The following is a 14,160-nucleotide window of genomic DNA, read 5'->3' on the forward strand; positions in this document are numbered from 1 at the left end:
GTAGGTGCTGGGGAATGAACTCTGGGGCACTTACTTGATCATTAAACCACATCCCCAGCCCTATTTTTCTATTTTATTTACAGACAGGGTCTCACTGAGTTGCTTAGCACTTCACCATTGCTGAGGCTGGCTTTGAACTTGAAATCCTCCTGCTTCAGCCTCCTGAGCTGCTGGGATAATAGGCAAGCATCACTGTACCTGGTGATGACATTTTTTTTAATACTTTTTTTTTTTTAGTTGTCAGTGGACCTTTATTTTTTTTTATGTGTGGTGCTGAGAATTGAACCCAGTGCCTCACACATGCTAGGCAAGCGCTCTACCACTGAGCTACAACCCCAGCCCTAAAGCCGTTATGTTTTTTTGATTGTTTTTGTGGTGCTGGGGATTGAACCCAGGGCCTTGTGCTTGTGAGGCAGGCACTTTCCCAACTGAGCTATATCTCCAGCCCCTCGATTTCTTGATACCCATTTTCTGTATTATCTTTCTGTCACTGACAAAACACCTGAGATACTCAACTTAGAGAAAGAAAGATTTATTTGGGCTCATGGTTTCAGAAGTTTCAGTCCGTGGTCAGCTGTCATGCTGTTCTGCGGCCTGTAGCAAGGAGCACATCATGGTGTGAAGCATGCAGTAGAACAAAACTATCTCATGGTGACCAAGAAGCAGAGAGGTGGGTGGTGGCGGTGGGAAGGGGCTGGTATCCCAGTGTTTCCTTACCTCTAATGACCTAACTTCCTTCTACTAGGCCCTGCCTCCTACTAACTGACCAATGACACCACAGGCTGACAACCAAGCCTTCAACACATGGGCCTTTAGGGACACTTACCCAAACTATAGCACAGACGTTCATTCATTAAGTGGCATTAAACAGTTGCCTATGCCGGTCACGGTGGCACACACCTGTAATCCCAGCAGCTCAGGAGGCTGAGGCAGGAGGATCACGAGTTCAGTCAGCCTCAGCAACTTAGCAAGGTGCTAATAAGCAAATGAGTGAGACCCCGTCTCTAAATAAAATACAAAGAGGGGTTGGGGATGTGGCTTAGTGGTTTAGTGCCTCTGAGTTTAATTCCCGATACAAAAAAAAAAAAAAAAAACTTGCCAACAATCAAAATGCAAATTAGATAGGGTCCTCCCTTCCCTCCATAACATGTAAACTTGAACTTAGATGGATTACTTACTATAAATAAATAATTTATATTTATTTACTATCTCGACAGCCAAGAATTTGAAGTTTAATGCAAGGTTTCTATCAGTGTTTTCTTCCTGGTCCTAGGTGAATCAGGGACATTTGGAGATGATGCGTTATACTGTACTTACTGATATATACTGTACTAGTAAAAGGCTAAGACTAGATTACATCTAAACATCCTGCAACTCAAATATTCTATTATTGTAATTATTGGAATGAAAGAGAGGGCAAATATTAGTTATGTATTGATATGCTTATACCAAACTAGAATACCATCTTTAAGCTTAGATGGTATTCTCACAAAATGTTCTAGACATAGACATGCTTTTAAAATGGGATTCATGTAATTGCAGTGGACTCTTCTGAGATCAAGGATAAAGAGATGCTAGCCTAGTTTAGATGACTCTATTAATTGTGGGGAATGCGTACAAGGGGATTGAAATTAATGTTAAGGACATGCTCCTGCACGTTAACAAGAATTGTCTGTTATGTGATTTTTACAATGGAAGGAAAGCTATAAAGATAGTTAATAAAATGATTACTTGGTTTAAGCATCGAAAGAATAAAGACTTAAAGGAGTGTCCAATCCCCATTTTTCATTTACTAAAAATGTTGGCTATAAAACAGCAGCATCATTTTGTCACTACTATACTGAGTAATCAGCTTACTTACTAGAGCAGTAGAATACACTGAAGATTAGTTGTTATGTATTGACTATAGGACAAAGAATTTTCAAATGTATCCCTTAGCCAGGCATAGTGGCACACACCTATAGTTCTAGCTACTCAGGAGGCTAAGGGCAGGAGAATCACTTGAGCCCAAGAGTTTGGGACCAGTCTGGACACTTTATCAAGATCCCATCTCAAAAAAGCGAAAAATGTATACTTTTAACAACTCCTGAAAAAGTTTTAAAATCTGTCTTCAAACAGAACTAGAATTTTCCAGCACTCAAAAGATGAGCTTGGGCTGGAGGTATGGCTCAGAGGGTAGAGCACTTTGCCTAGCATGCACCAGGTCTTGGTTCAATCTCCAGTACCAAAAAACAAACAAACAAAACCCCAAAAGATGAGCTTCACTGTTGATTACAAACTATAAAAACATTAGATTTTCACTAGTACAGTTTGGATAATATTTTGCTGCTATTTTTAGTTATTACTTCAGACATGCAGGTAGATGTTCTAATGAACAATCTATTAGGAAAACCAATGTTAGCCACTATTAATCTGTTACAGCTTGCATCAGATTTTAAACACAACTTTATGTTTGCCTAAGCGTAGACATGCCATGAGAGATGTATATTTTTTAACTAAGTTCAAACCCTTGAAAGTTTCACTTATTTGTATTTCCAATGTGAATTGGAACAATTATATTTGCCCATTCATAAATAACAGGAACAAAAAGTCCCAGAGATCCAACAATTGAAACCAGAAGAAAAGTCCACAAAAACATCCGGTCAAGAACCTGGGCTATGAATTTCCAATCTTCAACAACCTGTTACAAAAATAAAAATAAAAACACATTAAAATAAAAGTAGTGTACATATGTAAGATATAACACATTGAATTAGAGGGCAAATCACTTTCTTCCTCCAAACAGTAAGTGACCTCAGGGTTTAGGGACAGAGTTACCCTGTGGTCTGTAACAAATACAGCCTCTTCAAGCTTGAAAAGATACTACAAAATTTGTTCCTTTACATATCAGCCTGTAATATATTACAAGGTTTGAAGATTTTTTTTTAATAAAATGCCTGTACTACTTGGATATTTTTTAATAAACTAAAAAATAGCATATTTTTAATATTTAGTTATTTCTATTAACTTAGCCTTGCCTAGCAGTTGCAAGAATGTAGTGTAATTTTTTGAGAGACAATAGCTTGAGGTTAATTTTACATCAGATTGAAAGTTGGCTTAGAATAATCTATATTAGAAAGCAGTACTCTTCTCCCCCAAACACTACCACTTACTTTATTTTACTTTTGGATTTCCTAGGGACTATTTTAATCTAATGGCTCTAGATCCAGTTTCAGCAGGGACACCCTTTAGGAGTAACCTGGAGGAAGGGTCAGCTGAGCCAGGCACTGAGTAACACAGGCTCTCTTTCCTAACAGGCCACTTTCTTGACCAGGGAGTTTCCCTTGCTCTGAACTTCAATGAGGCACAGGGTCCTTACAGAAACAATGCCCCCTACTTGTGGGATAGTTTAGAATTCAGGGGATTCTAAACACACTACTATTTTTCTAAGTTTTGTCCTGGAAATAAAACTGATTTCCTGGTCCTAGTGGTAAAGTCCTTACTGTTTTGCATGATTCTTTGCAGACATTTATTAAATTCTATCTCAGTCCAAATCATTATCTAAAAAATATCCATTTTTCAAGACTCCACTGATAGCTTCAGACCTTATAAACTAATTTAATTATACTACCACCAAATAGAAACTTTACAAATCCACAAGCATTAAAAGTTCATTATAAGTACCAGGCACGGTGGAGCACTTTATAATCCCAGCAGCTTTGGAGGCTGAGGCAGGAGGGTTGTAAGTTCAAAGCCAGCCTCAGCAACTTAGTGAGACCCTGTCTCTAAATAAAATATATTTTAAAAAAAGGGCTGGGGATGTGGCTCAGTGGTTAAGCACCCCTGGGTTCAATCCCTTGTACCAAAAAAAAAAAAAAAAAAAAAAAAGTTCATTATAAGTAAGCCAGGCACAATGGCATGTGCTTCTAATCCCAGCTGCAAGGGAGGCTGAAGCAGGCAGATCTCTTGAGCCCAAGAATTCAAGGCTAGCCTGCCAACCTGGTAAGACCCTGTTTCAAAACACAAAACAAAGAATTGTGTATAATGTATCCCTTTTGGGAGGAAGCTTTTTCCCCCCTGCCCCCAAGCTCCACACTGGGGATTAAACCCAGGGGTGCTTTACCACTGAGCCACATTCCCAGCCCTTTTATATTTTACTTTGAGACAGTGTCTCGCTAAGTTGCTGAGGCTGGCCTTGACTCATGATCCTCCTGTTTCAGCCTCTTAAGTAGCTGGGATTGCAGGTGTGCACCCTGGTGCTAGCTCTTATTTTATCAGATTCATTCCATCTCCTACCTACTCCTGCTAGAAAACTTTGTTAAAAAAAAGCCTTAGAAATTAAAATTTATATAATTTTCATGGGACCAGGTAAATTCCATTATGAAAATATCACTATAGTCATAGCTTTAAAACATTATATAATAGAAATGGAGGAAAACTGACACAATTGAACATTTCAAACAATTTGAAAAAAATAAAACAGTTCAATATTACCACATTGGTAAAATGTATACATGTTCAGTTCTTATATTTTAATTAATTAACCTTAAATAACAAACCAGTGAAACTTGTTTTCTATAATAAAAGTGTTAAGCAAATTAAGCATATTATTAAGCACTATTACTGAGCTTCATATGAACACTTTAAGCTATAATAACTAACAAACAAGAACACCTTACTCCTTTAACTTTACTAAAATTCTCTTATAAATGAACCACAAAAAGATTTTTTTCTAGGAAAATATCTTGGCTGTATTTATAAAGAGCCTACATTAGGCTCATTCTTTAAAAAATAAAGTTTTGATAAATTTTAATGCAATTGTGCCTGCTGATTACCACTGAATTCAGAAACAAAGTTACTAAAGATAAAATTAAGATAGTATATTGCATTAAAGTAAAAAAAAAAATGTCAAGATTACTATTCCTTTGAATGCATACCAATAAAATTTCTTCTAAGTCACCCAGGATGCTGCTACAGAAAATGGAGGGATGTATAGGTGCCCCATAGATAGACAGATGCCCCATTTTGCGGGAGTCTAATGGAAACAAGTCATTAATTTTTTTGTTTTGCTTTTTGTTTTTTGCCATACTGGGGTTCAGGGGATTAAACCCAAGGTCTTATGTGCTAGGTAAGCACTCTACCACTGGGCTACACCCCCAGACTGTAAAGATTTTTTTTTTTATAACAAAGTATCCCTCAATCTATGCTTAGCCTTAATGGTCATACTGAATGATTATGGTCCCTTCTGAGAATCGAAGCAGAACTGCATTCATAAATACATGTCACAGACCTCACGGACATCATTCTCCTTCATGACATGTCTTGTAATGTAGCGAATAGAATCAAGGGCAGCTTCCAATGTGTTTCTAGAAGATTTTGGTTCACTACCACTCTCGGTTTCCTCTCTTTGAGTGAAATACCTGTCTACATGACTTCTCATGCAAAGCAGTTTGGGAAGCTTGTGAAGAAATATCTTGCGGACCCAGGGTGCCATAGCATTGTGTGTTGAGGAAGAACGATGGTGAATGTTGATGGCGAAGACAGTCACCATAATTGATAGGGTCACAAAAATCATGGTAAACACCAGGTACTCTCCAATCAGAGGTATTACTTTGGAAGATGAGGGTATGATCTCTTCAATAACCAGAAGGAAGACAGTCAGAGAGACAAGGACTGAAGTGCACAGACTGATCTTTTCACCTTCATTGGAAGGAAGATAGAAGACAACTACCGTCAGGAATGAGAGCCCGATACAGGGTATAATAAGGAACAAGGTGTAAAAGAGAGGTAGTCGCTTAATTACAAAGGAGTAAGTGACGTAAGGGTACCAGCAGCAGCTGTCAGTTCTGTTTCCTTTGCTCCCCGCTGCACTCACAATCTCCCATTCTCCATTATCAAAAAAATCTGTCCTGTCTACATCTTGGTCCTCTAGGATTATATCAACCTGAGATCCATCATACGTCCAAGAGCCAAATTTCATGGAACAGTTTTGGAGATCAAACGGGAAAAATGTGACATCAATAGTACAGGAACTTTTGTAGTTTGCCGGCTGTGTCCAGGTGACAGTGCCATTGTACCTGACGACTGCTTTTGTACTGGCCCCTTCAAAACGTCCATCTGCACTAAAATACAAACATGTTCAGTAACAAAACAGAAAATACAACCCAGATCATGCATTTTATAAGCCAAAAATAAAGGAAAGCCATAACTGATAGTGTGAAATATTTTTAAATTACCACCTTTCAGAGACACCTGCTACATATAGTGGACCTTGCTCTAGAGATCTTCCTTAATTATCTGACCTTTCTGGAACTGAACTTTTACATGTTCTCCAGGACTGACAAATCTCTATTTTTCATTTTGTAATTTTAGTGGTTGAAAAGAACCTCATTTTACACATAAAATAAAATCAGGCTATTTATACACAGGGCAAACACAGAGCCAGAGCCTGAATCCACATTCCTAAACGCCCCACATGGAGCTCTTCCTCCCCCACCATGAACACTGGACACTTTCCATGGTACCGGGAAAAAAATGCTCCTGCTAGGCACAGCAGTGGCTCCCCAGTGGCTTCCCACTGGAAGACAGCATGCTGCTCGGGCTCTCCCACAAGTAAACTCCTATGCTGGAGAAGCCTAGCAGGAAGCTGCACCCCAACATATGATTTTTTTCAAAACTGATGTTTATCTTCAGATTCTGGTACCTTTTGCACAGTACTCTGTAATATATCTATGTTTAGTATTAAAAAGTCTTCATTTACTGAGAGTAAAATTATGCTCCAGAAGGCTGCATCATATTAACTTACAACCTTGTTTACCCTTCTATATCAAGAAACATGGAGGTGCACCAATTTAAAAAAATGTGGAAAGAAAAAAAAGGGAGGCAAAAAGTTTCAAAATACTATTTTTTAAAAAATTATATATAGTTGACAATAGACCTTTATTTTATTGATTTATTTCTAAGTGGTGCTGAGAATCAAACCCAGTGCCTCACACATGCCGGGCAAGTGCTCTACCACTGAGCTACAACTCCAACCCTCAAAAGATTGTTTTTACACAGCATTTGGTCTGTCCTTGTGCCAAATGCCTTTTTACAAATAAGACAGAATACTTTAGGATAAGCACAAATTCCTGGATTTTCCCTAGAGTGGTCCTAGAAAAATGAAACTGGTACCCAGAATTTTCCTTTCCCCAAATTAAAAAAAAAATCCTCTAAACATACCTAGGCAGGATGCCTATAAAGATGGGTTAATAATTAATCCAATATCACAGGAAATCCTTATCACAGGAAAATGACAATATAGTATTTAAACAAAATTAGCAGGATGCACATTTGAACATAATATATGACCTCAACTAAAAAACAGACCCCAAAATCTGGAAATCTGCCAAATATGTGGAGGGTAAATAGGACTGTCACACTGCTTTGGTGTGAAGCCCTACCCCACTACATGAGAGCTATGTGGTCTTAGATAAGATATAACTACCCTAGGCCTCCGTTTCCTTTTCAAAAATGGATGTACTCATACCCAGCATATGAGGTTATTGTGAGAATCAAATTACATAAAGCAATTAGTAGCACATTCCAGACACATGGAAGTTCACCATATGTGTAAGCCAGTAACAGCAGTTGTGTCTAATTTCCCCCATTCTTTACACCTTCCTGTACTACCCAAATCTTTTGCATATTTCAGACATCAGAGAACATTTTTATGATCAAAAACAGTACATACATAAGAAAAGGAGGAGCCACAGAACCTCTTAGTAGGTTTAAGAAACAAAGGAACATAAAATCAAGTCATTTATAGCTAAACAATTTTCAAAAAGGGTACAAATGACTGCTGCCTGATAATAATAAGTTTTCTTTTGAAAATATAAAATGGTATTTGGAATACAACTTACTTATCAAACAAAACGATGTCTGGGGTCCAGAGGGAGTCTGAAGGGACACGTATAACTTTTATTCCACCATAGTCATCAGGGTTCCATCTTAATTTTACATCTGTCCATTCCTTTAAAATAAAGAAATCTGCCTCAATTGAAATCAAAATAATAGTCAAAAATAGTGAAAACTATACTCTTTATCAAGTCCTGAAATTTCAGACATGAAATCACCTCTACCTCCAATACAGAAAACTCAACTCCACCTCTTTGATGAAGGCACCAAAGCCCAACCCCTAGGCAGTGGCTCTAGCCATGGATTCATGGCTCATGGTCCTTGTGAGACACAGGTGACAACCAAAGCTGGCACTCATGCTTCCATGCAACACCTTTTCTCCCATCAACTGACCATGCCCAGGACTTGAAGCCATGGGCCCCCAAGGTTCAGAGGAAACATTCTCTTTTCCAATTGTATCGTTACTCAATTTGGCTGGACTATGATCATATCAAGATAAGAGTTACATGCCAAGAAAGGCACATCTGCCTTCTAGGAGTTTCAGGTTTGGGATGTTGGTAGTAGGCATAAGTATTAGGAATGATGGAATAAACAAGGGGAAGCACTCAGCAACTATTGAGGGCATCTGTATGGTAGCCCAGTAAAATGAGGACTTTCATGTAAAAGGGACTCTACATAAAAATAACCTATTATATTCTTGCCCATTCCCCTCTCACTCAGAGTTAAAGCCAACATCCCTGCAGTGGGCTATGAGTCACTATTCCATTAGCCTCCCATTTCTTACCCCTCACCATGACTCACTCACTTTCAGCCACATTGGCCTTGCTACTCCTTAAGTGAGGCACACCCCAGCCTCAGAGCCTTTGCACTTACTGGTCCCTCTACCTGGAATGCTCCTTCCCAGGCACCCACAGGCTTTCTTCCTCTCCTCTAAGTCTTTGTTCAAACTTTGCCTTCTAGGTGACATTTTTTCTGAACATTCTGCTTATTAGCATAGTCCCCAACATTCCCTACCCTCTTTCCCAATGTGTTCGCCAAGCTCATTGGCCTCTAAGGTATTATGCAAATTGTTCATTTCCCTCCCACTAGTATGAAGTTCCTGAAGGCAGGGATTTTGGGTTCACTGAAGTTTCCCCAGTGCCCAGCATAGTTCCTGACAAACAGAAGACACTTGAAAACGTATTAACTGATTCAATCAAGAATTCATCTACTGTCCTCTTTCTGTATTCGGCCAATTCACCAAGACCACACATTCATGTCTTTTTGTACTACAAGTTCTATGGTAATTGTGGTGCCAGTCTCTAGCTGGGTGCCCATTTGAATGTTCTACTTACCTGTTTCAACCAGACATTTGTTGTCATTAACTGATTTTTCTCATCCTATGAATAAGAATTTAAATAAGGTTACTGCAATTATAGAAGCAATTTTTAAATGAATAAGTGTATGTTTTTATATAAATATTCCTCCATCTAGAACTGACATTCTGCTCATCAATATGGTTCTCTGGAAAATTAGGATTTTTTTTTTTCTAGCCTACTTTCACATTATTCCTTTCAACATACTCTATATTTCAGATAAACTACCCTAAAGCATACCATTGGCATTTTAGATTCAACATTTATGGTATCAACTACTATATTTCCTCAAATTTAAGACAGAATCTAAGATACACAGCATTATTCAATGTGCTTAGCACTGAAAGAAAAAAAAGCTGTCAATTAATTGTAAGTTGTCATTAATTAGAAGACATAACTTGAATTCAGAGGTAGCAAAATATGGAAAAGCATGCATCTTAGGATTGGTGAGACATGGCATTTCTGTGCATTGCCAAAGGACTATGCCTTATAGGCAAGAATTTGAATTTCTCTGTGGGTCTGCTATGTAGAAAAAATACTGAGGTTTTAGCATTTCACAAAGCTTTTAGGTCTTACTTTTCTAGAGAACCTGGAATCCTTAGTACTTGTCACTTATTTCTCCTGTTGTCATATCTTTGCTATGCCAGCCCTTTCCCAAATTTTCGAGGCCTAATTAAAGTGACATTTTCCCCCACTAAGTTTTACTGAAATTTCATGGAGCCAAGTGAACAAGCAAAAACTCACCATAATCACCAACCACTAGTATACTATGTGTAGGATATGAGGCTAAGCAAAGAGACCCACAGAAGTGAGAGGCAGCTGGGGAGAGAAGACAGTGTAAATAGCTTGGGTAACTGGAGATTACCTACTCCCTATTCTATCCCAACAGCAGGAGACTTGAGGGAAGCACAACCCTAGGGACAAAGGTCCACACACTGGAGGAAATGATTGCTAGAAAATATAACATGGCCATCCACATTAAGCTGCAGTTGCCAAGAGCAATTTTCTTTGCTTAAAACACAAGAGCTCAGGGTTAGGGATGTAGCTCAGAGATACAGCACTTGCCTGGCATGCACAAGGTCCTGAGTTCGATCCTCAGCACTATCCAAAACAACACAACACAACAACAAAAAGAACTGGAGAGACCTACAGAACTCATCTATTATAATTCCTTCCTTTGTTCTCCAGGTATTAAAACTGGCCCAGTGAGGTGACTTATCTAAAATTACACCAGTCAGTTCTAAAATTTGAGTCTCCTAAATCTGAATCCTATCCCACCAGCTCTACAGCCCACCCCAAAGTCATATACCATCTAGAATAACTGCTGATCCCAGTATAAGAACATGTCTATTCCATGAAAGTGCTAAACAAAGGTATTTGTATTTAGGAAAGTTCTAGTAAACATAATTCCTATGATGCTATAGGGCAGTAAGTCACCTTTGAAAATGATGAACCCTTTTTCTAGAAATGTGAGCATATATGTTGTTCTATGGGTTAGAACCCAATCAAACCTTAGTATTTTTGACTACCAGTAATGCAGATTAAAAAAAAAAAAAATCCTAAGGGGCTAGGGTTGTAGCTCAGCGACAGAGCACCTGCCTAGCATGTGTGAGGCTCTGGGTTCAATCCTCAGCACCACATAAAAATAAATAAATGTGTCCATCTATAACTAAAAAAAAATTAAAAATAATAATTCATAAGTTTGCAACTGGCCCCAAAGATGAGTCAGCTAGCCCATTACCATAGGAGATGCATCTTAATTTAATGTAGCTGCATTTATCTCCTGAGCATCTATAATGTGCTCTGCATAGGGAGGATGCAACAAAATGAAACTGAGTGAGGGAAAGTATGGATAATACCCAGGAGAAAAACACAAATAATTTAAGAAGATTTAACTACATGTAAGCATAGTAGAAGTTCAAGGGGTAATGGTTTTTTAACCCAATCATAAAAATATAAAATTAAAACAAACAAATCAACATGGAGTTTTGTTTTGTTTTTTTAAAGCAGGAGCAGGCACAGTGGCACACTCTGTAATCCCAGTGACTGTGGAGGTTGAAGCAGGAGGACCCCAAGTGAAAGCCAGCTTCAGTAAATTAGCAAGAAACTGTTTCAAAATAAAATAAAAGGTCTGGGGATGGGGCTCAGTGGTTAGGCACCCCTGGGTTCAATCTCTAGTACCAGAAAATAAATTAAATAAGTTAAATAAATGAATAAGTAAATAAAAAAGAGCAGGAGAACATGTAGGAAATAAGGTAGAAATCTGCAGAAAGTCCAAGGGAGAGCCACCAGCACGATTATAGAGTTGAGAGACCCCAATGATGAAAGTATCATAAAACCACTTAGAAGCAATTCCGTGAACTTTCTTTTCTCAACCCCAGGACCAGTGACCTTCATCTTCCATGACTCCAGTCCCTCTTATAGTCACTGACATTCCAGCTTCTCTATTGGGCTAACTCTTTATTCTATCTCCGCCCCCCCAACCCTTTGCAGTACTAGAAATTTAACTCAGGGGTGTTCTTAACGAGCTACATCCCCAATTCTTTTTATTTTTTATTTTGAGACAGGGTCTTGCCAAGCTGTCCAGGCTGGCCTTGAACTTGCAATCCTCCTCCCTCAGCATCCCGAGTCACTGGAATTACAGCCATGCGCCACTGTGACTAATTTCTACCACTTTCTACAAATGTTCCTGAAGGATCAAATTCCTACTTTTCCCCACTAGTGTTAAAAACTAATCAAAGTTTTCAACCCTCATCTGCAGCCAGCAATTCCAAATTGACATCCTTAGCCTCTTCTCTCATATAAGAGTCGGACTTGACTTCTGAATGTTTTCTTTGGAATGAACACCTCGAATCACAAAGTCATCATCACCTCTGCCCCACTCCCATAACAATATTTCAGGTTTCTGTTCCTCTTCTACTCTAGTCACCTAGGTTTCCCAAAATGTGATCCTGGCCAGGCACAGTGGCGTATAACCTACAATCCCAGCAGTGCAGGATGCTGAGGCAGGAGGAACTCGAGTTCAAAGCCAGCCTCAGCAACTTAGACCCTGAGCAACTCAGTGAGAACCTGTCACTAAATAAAATACAAAAAAAGACTGAGGATGTCCCTGGGTTCAATTCCCAGTACAAAAAAAAAAAAAAAAAAAAAAGTGATACCTCCTTCCACATTCAATGGTCAAGTTCTGTTCTTTCCTCTGTGTGATGGAACTTGCCTCTCAAGCTTCTCTGAAACAATGTATATTACTGTCTCACTGATCTTCCTAAAGAACTGCTTTTGCCATGTCAAGTGTCTCTTGAATCTCACTCGCTCAGCATTTATCAAGTGCCAGACACTGCAGTGGGCCCTGGGATGAACACAAGAATAAAGCTCCCCTTGCAGTAGAATGGGCGCTAGATTAAAAGGTATGAGACTGTATGAACACAGGACCAGACTGTCCCAGGTGCCTGGGAAGATTTCACAAAGGGTCTGACAATGAATTTGGCCTTGAGGAATAAATGGCTTGTGCCAGAAGGAAAAATCACCAAGTAAAAGGAATGACAGAAACAAAGGCAAGGTGGCACGCAGGGATCACTCCTTGCCTGCTCTGCCATTCAGTCAGACCATTCCTATGTAGCAGGACTCCCAAAATTAATCTAATCTAAACAGTTCCACAAAAAGGCTCCATATCACTGACAAAGCTATGATTATATTATTCCTTTTTATTAAAATACTTTTACTCTCTGCCATGTCAAACTCTACAATGCCTGTAAGGCCAGCTCAAGTGGCACCTCCTCTATCCAGCCTTCTTTGATAACTCAATCAACATGAAACATCTAAAGTCCCAGCTCTTCATGGCACCATGATTTAGTACTGCAGCGTTCTGAAGTGACTCTACTTATGTGCCAATGGCCTCAACCAGAAAGAAAGATATTTGAGAGCAATCCCCACTTTATCTGACTTCCTACTTTGCTATCCTTATTTAATATTCCCCCATATTGTCTAGTAAAGGTTCATGCACACAATCCATATGTATTCACTGATTTCTCTGGAAGCAATTAGGTGACATATATCATCATGCTGGGGATCAAACAAGGCCTTGCTGGAGAAACACTCTACCACTGAGCTACACCTCCAACCCTCGACTAATCGCCTTTCTTAAGAAAAGGAGAAATTCAGATATTTGTGTACAAACATCATCATTGTCATTGATAATAAGAAAACTGAACAATAATCTGCTAACAATAGGAGAATGAATTTTTAAAAAGGAATCCCATGCAGCCATTATAGTAAGGAAAAAAGTCAGTAATCAAAATCATATCTAAAATATTCCAATTTTGTCACACACACAAAGAAAACCTGTCAAAAACAACCTACCAGGTTGTTAACAGTTGTCTTTGGGTGGTAGAATTAGAGTGTATTTCATTTGTATTTTTTGGGCTTTCAAAATTCTCTACAATGTGGGTGCAGTGAATATGTGGCTGTAAGCCCAGCGACTAGAGAGGGTGAGGCAGGAGGACCACAAGTTGGAGATGAGTCTCCACAACTTAGCAAGAGCTATTCTCAAAATAGAAATCAAAAGGGCTGAAGGAGGTACCACTTTTCAGTGGTAAAGTGCCTCCAGGTTCAAGCTCTAGTATCAAAAACAAGACAAAACAAAAAAACACTCTACAGGAAGCATGTATTACTTCTCTAATCAGAAAATAAAGGCACACCTATAAATGTTATTTTTTAAAATACATATGTGAATATACATAAATACTTGTTGACTTATTCTGGGAACATGGCAGGGAAATAATGATTAACATGACCAGGACAAGAAGAAACTACCTTAAAAATTAGTGTGCATTTTTAGTTTAAATAGGAAGGATATCTTGACAATAAAAGTTATCAAAGAAACTTACTCTCTCTTGTGAATGTCACATGGAAAAAAATCTCTATAATGTTTTAG

At 38.7% G+C, this 14,160-nt stretch overlaps 1 protein-coding gene across 4 annotated transcripts in view; it reads right to left on the reverse strand.

Annotated features, from left to right (window-relative positions):
- Positions 1 to 1,082: 1,082 nt before the first annotated feature.
- CHRNA5 (cholinergic receptor nicotinic alpha 5 subunit) overlaps positions 1,083 to 14,160 on the reverse strand; it is a 44,439-nt gene continuing 31,361 nt past the window's right edge. For 3 of the 4 annotated variants that reach the window (XM_079128895.1, XM_079128896.1, XM_079128897.1), the window contains 4 exons: positions 9,210 to 9,254; positions 7,881 to 7,990; positions 5,270 to 6,101; positions 1,083 to 2,680 (listed from right to left, as the gene is read on the reverse strand). In XM_079128895.1, coding sequence (XP_078985021.1) covers positions 2,519 to 2,680; positions 5,270 to 6,101; positions 7,881 to 7,990; positions 9,210 to 9,254 — 1,149 coding nt within the window. In that variant the 3' untranslated portion in view covers positions 1,083 to 2,518. The remainder of the gene's footprint in view (positions 2,681 to 5,269; positions 6,102 to 7,880; positions 7,991 to 9,209; positions 9,255 to 14,160) is intronic. The other variant, XM_079128898.1, reaches the window with a different exon arrangement.

This window comes from Sciurus vulgaris (genome assembly GCF_902686455.1).
Source record: "Sciurus vulgaris genome assembly, chromosome: 2".
In the NCBI taxonomy this organism is placed as follows: Eukaryota; Metazoa; Chordata; class Mammalia; order Rodentia; family Sciuridae; genus Sciurus; species Sciurus vulgaris.